This window comes from Pseudorasbora parva, chromosome 16, assembly GCF_024679245.1.
Source record: "Pseudorasbora parva isolate DD20220531a chromosome 16, ASM2467924v1, whole genome shotgun sequence".
Lineage (NCBI taxonomy): Eukaryota > Metazoa > Chordata > Actinopteri > Cypriniformes > Gobionidae > Pseudorasbora > Pseudorasbora parva.
In genome coordinates, this window is record NC_090187.1 from 13786943 (window position 1) to 13800427 (window position 13485).

Sequence of the window (13485 nt, forward strand, 5' to 3'; positions counted from 1 at the left end):
GTCTTTTGAATCAGCTTTGGCCGCGACTCTGGAAGACTTGCAGTTAAGCTTTTCTCTGAGAAAAGATCAAAGAACAGCACTGAAGTCATTCTTAAGAAGGGAAGATGTCTTTGGAGTTTTGCCAACTGGATACGGTGAAAGTTTTATTTTTGAACTAGCTCTGCTTCACATTCGTTGCTCTGGTTGGTTGTAGCGCTATCCAAATGCGTGCACGCCGTGCAGAGGGAGTTTGAAAGACAACCGTTTATCCCACCCCTCGGGTTGAGCCCTGTCAATGGTGAGTTTCCAGACCAAACATCTTGATGTGGGTCTGGCTTGTCATGCTAGTATAGATCTAATTCTTAATCTAATTCCTAAGCATTGTGCATTGTAAAAGTGAAGGTCACTACCTACAGAACATCATAAAAAGAGTAATATTTTTACTCATATCAGGTCTCTTCTTTACATATCTTCTTATTTGTTTGTGTGTGTGTGTGTGTGTGTGTGTGTGTGTGTGTGTGTGTGTGTGTGTGTGTGTGTGTGTGTGTGTGTGTGTGTGTGTGTGTGTGTGTGTGTGTGTGTGTGTGTGTGTGTGTGTTTACCCAAAATATATATTTGATTGCAAATACACTTCAGACTTCAGAGGTACCACACCCCTACTGAATCTTTATTGGCCAGAAGGACCCACAGCAGACTGACTGTTGACCACATAATGAAAGGAAGATATAAAGCCATAAGCCATAGTCTATCCATAGTGAATATACAGAGCATTCACATCTGTTTTTATGGGGGGATTTTTGTGATGACCAAAACCTGCGTTTGTATATCTTACAGTGCTGGTTAAAAAAAAAATGAATCAGATAATTTTTCAGCATGACATCAAATGTGAGTTTTATATTGGAGGCCGCCTTAGAGCAGATGGATGGCATCATAGCTGATAAGTACCATAATTCTAAAGACACATTTGACTAAGGGTGCTTTCACACCTACCTTGTTTGGTCTGGATTTTCAGTTTGGTATGACCAAAATTAAAGGTGTGAAACATCCCTCGGACCACAGTCCGGACCAAACAGACGAAATTTGGTCCGACAAAAAGAGGTAGTCTCGGTCCGGACCAAGGTGAACAAAGGTTCGGTTCGTTTCTTGTGTGAAAGCATTTTCTGTATAGTTCGGATTATCAGACCATTTACAGGAAGTTCTGGTGTAGGATTAGTGAAAAAAAAACAGATTAAACTCACAGCACATGCAGTGATGGAGCGCAGCATATATATATATATATATATATATATATATATATATATATATATATATATATATATATATATATAAATGATAAAATGTTCGCACAACGAGGACGTTCATTTCGTGAATTTGCCTCGAGTATAGTTGGTGCTGCAGATAGTAATGCCATAATATTAACAGCATTGGGAACGATATACGTCTGTTCATTCATTCTTGACAAAGTTACCCGCTGACAACACACTGACGTCACACGCACGTCCGCTAACAAACCAATCAATGTTAAGATGCAGCCCACATAGATGATGACGACAGGACGCAAGGGCGTCATGTAAAGTTCTTTGTTGCACTTGCATAACTGCAATGTAAAAGCAAACCAAAACGAACCAAATGCATACAATGTATCCAAACACAAACTTTGGTTCGGACCTTGGTGTGGACTTTCAGGTGTGTAAATGCCCTAAGGTAGTAAATGCCTACAAGTGTTGCATGTACTTGTATGTTTTTTATACTGTTGGATATGCAGTGTGTGTTCATATAGTCTGCTGTCCATTTGCACTAGCTGTCTCTGGGCAATTCTGGGTCTCTGGGTATTTTCTATACAGGGTGTTACATTTAGGACTGATCTGTTTATCAAAACCTCAGGACAATCACACATAACCCCTGATGGCCTTAGGTTAACCTGTTAACTGCAACTGGCCCACCGGTGGGCCCATTTGCCACTGCATGTTTAAACCAAATATATCCTATATTTATCCTGATCTAATGTTGACAAATTATATATCATTCGAAAGCTTACGAACTCAAAATTAATCCTGTGTAAACCGTTTTGAAATCGGAGCATATCACTTGTAAATGATTAGTTCATCATTATCTAATAACTTATAAATAATGTATAACTGAATTTACAAAATATACAAAAAAGTAACAATTTAGTAACATTTATGAAATGCATTGTCATGTTTTGTACATCATTAGTTCATTATTAACTAATCATTTGTAAATCACATATACCTGAATCTACTAAATATAAGTAAAATAATTAACAAATCACTCATTAATCATTAATGAACACGTAGTCATGTTTCATAAATCATTAGTTAATTATTTACTAATCACTTGTAAATGACTTGTAACGGAATTTACAAAACATTTATAAAATGTTAGCATATCACTTGATAATCATTTATGAATGTTTTGTAAATGATTAGTTCATCATTAACTAACCACTTATAAATGACTTACAACTGAACGTTATAATAAAGTGTTACCAATCATTCTTAAAATCAGTTCAGTTAGAGAACAGACACTGTCTGTTCAATATAATGTGATTTATCCGCTGAGGGAGAGTCACAGCACAAACGCAGCAGGATTCAGATTACATTCATTGTGATGAATGAGCTGAATGACCTCTCGTGATGAGAGCTGAGGTAAATGCGTACATGCGTGCGGCATACATTCACAGTGCTTGTTCAGTCTGGCACGTTTACCAAAAACCACTTTGGCCAGTGTTAAATATTTTGTTCAGCTAAGTTCTTACAATATCCCAAATATTTCCAAGTATTTGTAAATTGTGAGAAAATAACTATTTTAACCATGGAATCGGGATGTCTGAGGGAGTTGTCTGTCAATTGCGTCATATCTGCGTTACCCTTGGTTTCCGGTTCTGGCAAAAACGTTTTACTCTTCGTCCCAGTGTCTCAGCAGGTGCTAAGTGAACGCACAGAGTAACGTCATAACATCATAACATCATTTTCAACACGCTTAAATGTATCTGATATGATAAACAGAGCTGCGCTATCTCATAATCATGACCAGAAAAGCAGAAGTGGCACCGGGGACTGTGTCCAATCATAATAAAAGTCCCGCTGCTCGTGAGCCGTGTGTTGCTTAACAATCACTCCAATGGCCTTGCTCAACTCCACAACACTTGGTCCTGATTTTTTTTTTTATACTAGATTTTCTATATGCAATATTTATTTATTTAAATTATTATAATTTATTTGTCTACTGATGTTTGAATGAAATTAAATATTCATAATTTTCCTTTAAAGCTGCACTATGTAATTTTTCCATCCGCTAAAGGGCGCCTATTCAAAACAAAGGGGGCCAAGTTTGAGCGCAGAATCTTTGGACATGTGGTCTTCATCTCAAACCATCGGGATAGGACTCATGTTCAGGGATGCGATTCTACGTTACTGTAGTGTGAAGCAGAGCAGGACAGTGTTGGAGGAGCTGAGCAAAGCCGCAGGAGCAATTGTTGAGCAACACAAGCCTCGCATTATTATGACGGGATGGGACATAGTCGACCGGCGCTATTTCCGCTTTTCCGATCATGAGTATGAGGTAACACTGCTCTGTTTATCATATTAGATACATTTAAGTGTGTTTAAAATTATGTTATGATGTACTCTGTGCGTTCTCTCATGCTGCGTTCACACCAAACGCAAATTGAGCATCAAAATCGTGTCTACCATGTCTCGTTTGACGCATGAACATTTTGAATCCATTTGCACATCCGCACTTAGAAATTGAGCATTTGAAGCGAAATAGACGCGCGTTAAATGTGCTCCAGGTGAAATATATTAAGCATTAACAGCCACACATGTAGTTCAGCCAACACACTACCTGGATTATCTTCACTGTTTGTATATTTAAATAAAATATTAAGTTATGAAACTTCACTTTGCCCTCAGCCAAAATTATTTGGTAGCCAACAATAGATTAATTGGACCAAAGATCGCCCATTAGGTGTACACAAGAGGAAGTGTATGTCATGTTTAACCTCTACATAGACATCCGAGCCAGCGGCAAATGCCAGAAGGACTGGCCGAGGAAAGGCTGCTCTCGCTGGGGTTAATGAGCGCTGAGCACCCGGAGATCGCCTGGATCTCACAACTCCAAAAACGCAAGAGTGTTCTTTTTAAATAGGCACTGTCTTTATAGATAAACCACATATTTTAGATTTAAACATCTACATTATCAACTGAAAAGCATTAAAATTAAATTTAGTGACAAGATATCAGTATTTTTTTAATTATGTACAGGGTTTCTCATCACGTCACTTTACCACGTGACAGCAGCAAGCTGGCTCCTCATTGGTTAACGCGGCGCGAATTGGCTCCAAAGTTCAAATTTTTCAACTTGGGTGTAGACACGAATTTGCTTCAAACGCGTGAATGCACAAAAAGCACCACTCGCGCAAGACGCTATATTCGCTTCAAATTTGCGTTATTCGTGCAAACTGACATTTGGCGCGAATGTGGCGGAATCGCGTCCATTGCGCCGTACAAAAGGCGTCTATTCGCCGCAGGACCTCCAGGCGCGTGTCAACGCGCCTTTCCATTGATTTAACATGGAAATTATTCGCCCCAGGCGCTCTATTCACGTTTGGTGTGAACGTACGTTAAGCGGCTGCTGTGACAGTTGTTCACACTGCTAAGAGTAAAGTGTTTCTGCCAAATAAAAACGGAAACCCAGGGATACGCAGATAGGACGCAATTGACAGGCGACTTCCTCAGATGCTATGCTCAGATATCACAGCTCCATGGTCAAAATAGCAATTTTCTCACAATTTACAAATAGTTGTGTAGCAGAAAATTATCACACTTCAATGTAGGGGTAAGTGGTTTCTCTAGCTTGGATGACTAGGAAAATGACAGGATCTAGGTCCCCACCCCTAGTACAAATAATTCCTATACTTGTTGTCTAAGTATGTTTTTCTCTGTCTTGATTGTGTATCTTTTTTTCTCTTAGAGATGACTAGTAATGAGAAGGCTCCAAGACTCAAAATGTACACGGTAGCTTCTTAGAGTTTGATTCAATTTTCCTTTTTCCGATTACGAGCCTACAAGACAGGAGGAATGCCCCTACTCCAAGGAGACAGTAGAATTAGCCTTCAAATAAAAAAAGACAAAAAAAAAGAAAAAAACAATAGTCATGAGAAGCTCTTGTTTTGTTTTAAGTATGTTTTCACCACTACTAGATGTACAAAGAAAAACAAAAATGAAGCTTTGTTCAGATTCCCTCTTTTGTTCAGTCTCTTTTCTTCAATTATGTTCAAATCAAGTAGAAATGGAAAACAACAATGGTTCCGATGGAATGTTTAAATGGTACTCAGTTCACTCAAAAGTACATTATAGATGTTACATTCCATATAAGATATTTTACAGTCACATACCAGAATGAGATTCACAACCCAGAGTTCAAGTTCACCTCACCGTAGAACTGAGCTGGTGTTGGAGTGTCCAGATATGGCAGGGTAATTTAATCAGTAAATGGCAACCTGTTAAAAAACGGAAAGTCTCTTCCATTTTTAAACTTAAAGAAAAAAAAAAACAGTTCACAAAAAAATAGCAGCCACGTGATTGCTTGCAATAGACAGGGCAGTCTTTTCCACGAAAAAAATATGCAGTAATACAGATTAGCTCAAAACAACACTGTTACCAGTTCAGGACGTATGAAGGAGGTTAATTCAAAAAAAAAAAAAAACTGCTAAGTGTCCAACAAATTAATGATACAGCAAATATAGAAAGGAAGAAAAATTATTCCCAGGGGGGATCAGCCGATGTCCTCAAAACAAGAATTTGCAATGCCGTTTGCATCCACACAGCGGCGCTAGTTGAACCTTTCACACTGCGCGTTCCCTTGCGGATGATAAGGACTGGTTCGACTTTTGCTGATTCCATACACCTTAAAGAGCTCCTTGATTACATTTGCTTAAAAGCACTTCCCTTGATCTGAGTGCAGCCGAGCAGGACAACCAACGCAGACAAACCAGTGTATCACCAGGGCTTTGGCGGTGGTAAATGCTGTCGGATTTTTAGTGGGGACTGCCACAATAAATCTAGTAAACATGTCTTTAAGCACTAAAACGTTCTCCTAGCCCCCAGCTGACCTCTCAACCACTGTGTAATCCATAGCAAGAACTTCTAGAGGTGCAGTTACGTTGGTGCAGGTCATAGGAGCATGAATTTTGGGGAACATCCTTAGCTAGGGTACATCTTCGACACTGGGTTACCCATGTTTGTATGTCATTGGCCATTGTGGGTCAATAATAACTCTGTCGCATCTGCTCTAATGTACTCCTACTACCAAAATGCCCTCCATGTTCATGCACTCCCTTATACACTTTCTCCCGTAAAGACTCCGGCACTACCAACTGCCAAATCTCCTCTCCATCTCTTGGGTCTGTAATCACTCGGAACAGCACTTGATGCCTTAATTTCAGATGCTCTAACTGTCTAGCTAGCTTCTTTTGCTAAATCCTCCTGTTCTCGAGCACAGCATCATACACAGGTGCAATACAATGATCTTTCCTCTGTTGCTCTTTGATGGACAACCAGCTGTAAACATCAACATCCTTCTTTATGGCTGCTTATGTGGCAACTCGGACTGTGGACTTGTAATCCTCATCTCCTTTACCTGGCCACAGGCATGCCCGTACCTTGTCTGAGGTCAACCGAATTAAGTCTTTTTTTGTGTCATCCCCCTCGGGAATCCGGGAAAGAACGTCAGCATTAGTATTCTGTCTGCCAGGCTTGTAGCAAACCTCAAAGTTGAATTCTGCTAGCTGAGCAGCCCAACGTTGTTCAATTGCTCCAACGTTGGCTGTCTCTAGATTGTGGAGAGGGTTGTGATCGGTAATAACCTAAAACTTTGCAAACATTAGGTATTCCTTAAATTTTCTCGGTTACTGCTCATTTCAAGGCTAGTAACTCCAACTTAAAGGCACTGTAATACCTATCATTTCTTTCAGATCCCTTTAGACCTCTGCTCGCATAGGTGATGACATGTTCTAGGCCCCCCCTCCCCCTTTTGAATGAGTATGGCACCAAGTCCATTTAAACCCCCTCCATCGTAAGGATGAAAGGACACTGAAAATCGGAGTAAGCCACAATCGGAGGTGACATGAAACAATCCTTTAGTTTATTGAATGCGATCTGACACTCCTCATTCCAGACAAACGGTTCTGATGACTTGCCTTTGTTACCTTTTCCCACTAGGGCATGTAGGGACTTGGCTAGTTGTGCGAATCCTGGAACAAACCGGCGATAGTAACTCATAAATCCCAACAGCTGTCTAACCTCCCTGACATTCGATGGTGCAGGCCACGCATCCAAGCACTGAACCCTGACCTTGTTGACATGAACTACCTTTGATGAAGTTATGTGTCCCAAGAACCGAACCTTTGGTCTCAGGAAGAAACATACTCGGTTTCAGCTTGAGTCCGTGCTGATGCAACCTGGAGAAAACAAGCTCCAACTTTTCACAATGACTCTTAAAATCCACAGAGAACACAATGATATCATCAAGGTAGATTAAGAGAATGTCAAATGCCAGATCACCTAATGCTGCGCCCATCAACCGCTGAAAGGTGGCTGGAGCGTTGCATAAACCAAAGGGCATGCGTGTCCACTCAAACAACCCAAATGGTGTTGTGACAGCAATTTTCTCCTGGTCTGATTCCTTTACTGACACTTGGAAATAACCTGTCGTGAGATCCAGTGTGGAAAACAATTGTGCATTCCCCAAAGCATCCAAGGATTCCTCCACATGGGGAAGGGGGTAAGCGTCCTTGAATGTGACTTGATTAAGTCTCCTGTAGTCGCAGCCAAAATGAACACCACCGACCTTTTTTATCACTATTACTGCCAGTGAGGCCCATGGACTGCGACTCTCTTTCAGTACACCTTGACTGACGAGATCTTGTACATGTCTCTGGAACTCTTGAAATATGTGAGGGGGGACTCATCAATGACGTTGCTTTATTGGCTGTGCATCTCCAGTATGTATGCTATGTGTCACTGTCATTGTGTATCCATAGTCTGTGTCACTCTTGGAGAAAAGATCATTGTAATGTGTCAGCAAAGAATTGAATGCCTCCCATTGCATTTCCAACAGTCAGTCCTGATTCACCTGAACTGCAATTGACAGTTGTTCGGGTTGGCTTTCAATTTTCATGCTGCACTGTACATGCTGTTTGACACGTAATTCATCATCATCCTCTTCGAAATCCACCATTTGCTTTGGGACTACTTTTTGAGGCTTAGACACAACGGCAATCCTCGTCCTCGGCATCAACTTGATGGTTTCATGACAGAGATTTACCACTCGCACTGGAACTTTACCCTTTTCCGGGCTTGCAAGCACATTGGCTACCAACATTCCTTTTGGAAGGGTAACAGAATCTGTGCACTCCACCAGTACATGACGCTTAACTTGATGAGGTATACTGCAGTGGCCTTCCACAATTTCTTCACTTAAGGGTGGGATTGTCACAACTTACTTCCCAGACACCTTAACAAATTATATTCTTCCCTCTGGGCCCAAAAGTTCTTCATCTTTGTTCACTCTTGCTATTACTCACCCGACATTTGCATCCGCCTGTTGACTGATTTTATTTCCCTTGTTTAACTCCTTTCCAGACAGTACAAGATTTTTCAAATCACTAAGCACTTTCATCCCCACAATTCCATCCAATCCTTTCATCTCCTTTGGATTAAGGTTGGACTCTGTGAGCACAAAAACACACTTCCCTGTAAGCAGACTTCCCATGCACTCTATATCCGCCTGTAGACATCCAAGAACAGGAATGTCTAGTCCATTTGCAGCAGTGAGGAGCACCCAGTTAGAAGATGACAGCTGTATCCCTTGCTCTCCGAAATGTTGTTTAAAGTGAGACTCTGAGATGGGGGTGACCTCTGAACCAGTGTCCAGCAAGCATTTGGTGGGCACTCCAGCTATTTTTACCTCCACTGTATAACAGTCTCCAAAAGCACTCTCCCTTAGCATTTCTGGCATTGCATCGGCCCTCCAGTCGGCTGTATGGCACCGGACTACTGAAGGCCCATTGGTGCTGCCCAAGTCACCTGACAAAGCTCCTCTTAACGCCTCAGTCACTTGTACCATTTTTGATGACCCAGCGCCTTGGTTACCCAGCTCCTTATGCTGCCCGCAACGCCGACTTGTGTGGCCTGGTTCACCACAGGTGTAACAGATATATTTTCCTTCGCTGTTTTTCAGTGGCTGCCTCCTCCCTTTAGGTGCTGCTTTATCAGCTCCACTTGATCCTCCTTTCGCACCTTCATGACTCGGAATGCTGATTTCATAGAGACTATCCACTCTTCAAGGCTTCCTTCTCCCGGCTTGGTGGTGCCAGTAAAATCAGTAAGTCTGTGATCTCTTGGGATATAGATCGTCACTGGGGGTGCAGAAGTGTATGCTTGCCGCTCCATTACTGCTCTAGCCAGTGACAGGGCTTCTCGTTGTTCCATTCTGGCATGATCCAATGCCCCAGCTTGCTCTGCCAACCTCTTCTGCATTTCACCCAACTTCTTCTTCAGTTCTTCAAGTTCTGCCATTTTTCTTCTTGCTCACAGACCTAGGACAAAATACTACAACAAAAAATTAGCCTAAGTATGATCCTGTTCGTGACGCCAGTTTAATGTAGCGGAAATTTTCAATTACATTTTACAATGTAGGGGTAAGTGGTTTCTCTAGCTCTACCTTGGACGACTAGGACAATTACAGGATCTAGGTACTCTAAGTATGTTTTTCTCTGTCTTGATTGTTTATCTTTTTTCTTTTAGAGATGACTAGTAAGGAGAAGGCTCCAAGACTCAAAATGTAAACGGTAGCTTCTTAGAGTTTGATTAAATCAATATTCCTTTTTCCGATTACCAGCTTACAAAACAGGAGGAATGCCCCTACTCCAAGGAGACAGTAGAATTAGACTTATTAACCTAAGTGTTCAAATACATAAAAAAGACACAAAAAAACAATAGTCATGAGAAGCTCTTGTTTTGTTTTAAGTATGTTTTCACCACAACTACATGGTACAAACAAAAACAAAAATGAAGCTTTCTTCAGATTCACTCTTTTGTTCAGTCTCTTTTCTTCAATTATGTTCAAATCAAGTAGAAATGTAAAACAACAATGTTTCCGATGGAACGTTTAAATGGTACTCAGTTCACGCTAAAGTACATTATAGATGTTACATTCCACATCAGATATTTTACAGTCCACATACCGGAAGTTCACCTCACAGTAGAACTGAGCTGGTGCAGGAGTGTTCAGATATGACAGGGTAATTTAATCAGCAAATGGCAACCTGTTCAAAAATGGAAAGTCTCTTCCCTTTAAAAAAAAAAAAAAAAAAAAAAAAAAAACAGTTCACAAAAAAAAAAAAAAAAAATAGCAGCCACGTGAGGGCTTGCAATAGACAGGGCAGTCTTTTTCACGAAAAAAAAAATGCAGTAATTCAGATTAGCTCAAAACAGCACTGTTAACAGTTCAGGACGTATGAAGGAGGTTCATTCAAAAAGAAAAAAAAAATGAATGATACAGCAAATATGGAAAGGAAGAAAAATTATTCCCAGGGGGGATTGGCCGATGTCCTCAAAACAGGAAGAAAAATACTGTCAATGAAGAATTTCAAAGAATTCGCAATGCCGTTTGCATCCACAGTGTGTCAAAAATGGCGAGCACAGATTTTTCTCGAAACAATTACTCGATCTGCATCAGCTATATTCCAGAGCAAAAACCAAAAAAAAAACAATGTCCGTGTATTTTCTTCCAGAAGTTAACTTTAGTTAAACAAACAATGAAGAAAACTCACAGTACTTCAGCTCCCTTAAATCAGAGACAAACTCTCTGCCCATCGGACCATCTCAGCCCACACGACGAGCAGTGCTCCTCTTTATAACACACACACATGCGCACGGTTACACGTTCTCAGCATCAGCGATCACGTTCGGCTGAAACCCACAACAGCACAAGCTCGGTCCAGCTTCTCATCAGCTCACTCAACACTTGGGATATTGTAAGTATTCAACTGAAAAAATATAACACTGGCCTAGTGGTTTTTGGATAATTTACTGCAAAAATACTACATAGTGCACCTTTAATGTCAGGTGTTGTTTGTTTTTAAATAAAAAAATCCACCTATTCACAGATAAAATATTTTCTTTTCTCTTTTCTCTTTTCTATTCTCACTTTGTTTTCCCGCCCTCATTGCAAGTATTGCATCTTCAATGGAATATCCTGCTGGTAAATTCATAACATACAAAGCTCGCCAATACATTTTTGACACTGTCACATGTATAATACAAAGCAGGCTGCCTGGTACCTCCATAAGTTCTCAAGTGGACGCTATGGCCTCTCTGAGGGGCAATGTTCCTCCTGGAGCACCCACCTCTAACAATCCACACATACTCACTTTCTCTCTTCACATGTTTGAAAGTGTTACCCCTACAGAAAGCACGTAAACACAGCACTTGTTAATGAGAAAGAGAAAAGTGGTGAGGATAAGTTTAGAAACAATAGGGGGAAAAAATGGCAGAGGAGAAAAGAGTGGAGGAGGAGAGTATTTGAGAAGGAAAGGGAGGGGTATAAAAAAGAGCAGCTGGCAGGAGTGAAGCCTGATATTACAGACCGCTGCTCCAAACCAGATGCTCAGGAACCTAAACCAAAGGCTAAACTCAGACGAGTAAGAAAAGGAGTCACATAGTGTGTACTTGAAGAAAGAAAATAATTTAAAAAAGTATTCACACCCTTTATTTCTGTGTATATATAAGTGTCTGAGATAGTTGTGATAGTATTGGACTGAATTATCTTATAATGGCCCTGCAAAATGGAATGGGACGCTGATTTTTACAAACATTTTGCTTGGCTGAAAAAGGTAAGCATGTCTGTTTCTGGATGCCTTTCCATTTTTGTGTCACTAATGTATCTAAATGTTTAATCTTACATTTGAAATATGTAAAGAACAACTTAATTTGTTCATAAGCGGATTAATCTGGAAGTCATATAGGCCTCATGGAAATGTCAATCTCATAGGTGTTGTGTAGGAATGACAGGTAGCCTACCTTAAGAAGCATGATGAGATGCACATCCATGCACAACCTTTTCATGGTTTGTTATTTTACAGTTGTCATGGCTGCATTAGGCTAAATATGAAGTTAAATATTCAGATATGTCAAGTGCACATTCTGCATTCTTAAAATACTAGATTGCTATGGTTAAATGATGTTGTAGGCCAAGTGACATATCAGATTCTGTTAGTCTACTGCATCCATTGGAAATAGTTGACCTAGAATTGAAGAAATTTCCGCATGCAAATTGCATTAAGCTTAATGATTTGTTTATTTATTTAGTAATTGAGTGAATGAGTGAGCATGCGTGTGAGTTAGTGAGTGGGTTATTTTAACTCTTCCCCTGCCATTGATGAGTTATTCCGCTGTTTATGAGAAAATGCTTCCCTGCCATTGATGAGATTTCCGTGTTATCCCTGTTATAAGGTAGGGGGCACTATTATACATCTTGGGAATGAGTACATTATCTCCAGATCTAAACACAGCAAAAAAGAAGCAGAAATGAGAGATCTCATTTGTAAGCAGATGCATATGAAAAATAATGTGATCATCAGTTATAAACAGCATATTTAAATGTGTATAAGTTTAATGTCAAACCAGAAAGTGGTTAGGACTGTGCAAGCTTTCGGGGGTTTGATGGGTTCAGTCTACTCCATTTGTGTTTTGATAATCATATTGAATCAAATCCAAAAAAATATATATTTTCTCTGCTTTTGTCTTGAAATATTTCTTCTTCTTCTTCTTCTTCTTCTTCTTCTTCTTCTTCTTCTTCTTCTTCTTCTTCTTCTTCTTCTTCTTTTTTTTGTAATAATATTTTTATTACGTTTTATTGAACACACAACAATGTATATCACATGTCTGTAACACATTATGACATATAATGTACGAAAACAAAACAAACAAAAAGGGGTAAAATTGCTTGAAAAAGATATACATACATACATACATACACATATATGCATACACATATATGCATACACATATACATAAACAGCTCATTAAAAAAAAAAAAAAAAAAAAAATTAATAACCAACCCAATAAATCAAACACTCTTGTGGGGGGATAGCACGTTTATTTGAATATACTCCAGGGTTTCTACTGATAAAAAGCCATATGCTAATCACTGAAGTAACCCTTTAAGTATTTCACACATCACTGACATATCCCAAGTCCCTCAGCATTCCTGCATGGAGCTTGTGTACAAAATCCTGGTTAGAAAAATAAACCTCTTAAGAAATTCCTTTTTAAAGCTGTAGGTGGGTTGGGTAAAGTGAAGTTTTGCAAACTTGCTGTGGCATATTCAATAAAAACTGAATCAGGATTTTGAAAACCCTTAAGTAGCCATTTACTGTTTACATCTGTAAAGGTAGCTGTGGACTTCAAGCTGGGTGGT

General features: G+C 39.8%; 1 protein-coding gene across 1 annotated transcript in view; it reads left to right on the forward strand.

The window, feature by feature from the left end:
• Nucleotides 1-11698: 11698 nt before the first annotated feature.
• ppfibp2a (PPFIA binding protein 2a) overlaps nt 11699-13485 on the forward strand; it is a 48776-nt gene continuing 46989 nt past the window's right edge. Inside the window, exon 1 of the mRNA XM_067419275.1 lies at nt 11699-11899. Coding sequence (XP_067275376.1) covers nt 11852-11899 — 48 coding nt within the window. The 5' untranslated portion in view covers nt 11699-11851. The remainder of the gene's footprint in view (nt 11900-13485) is intronic.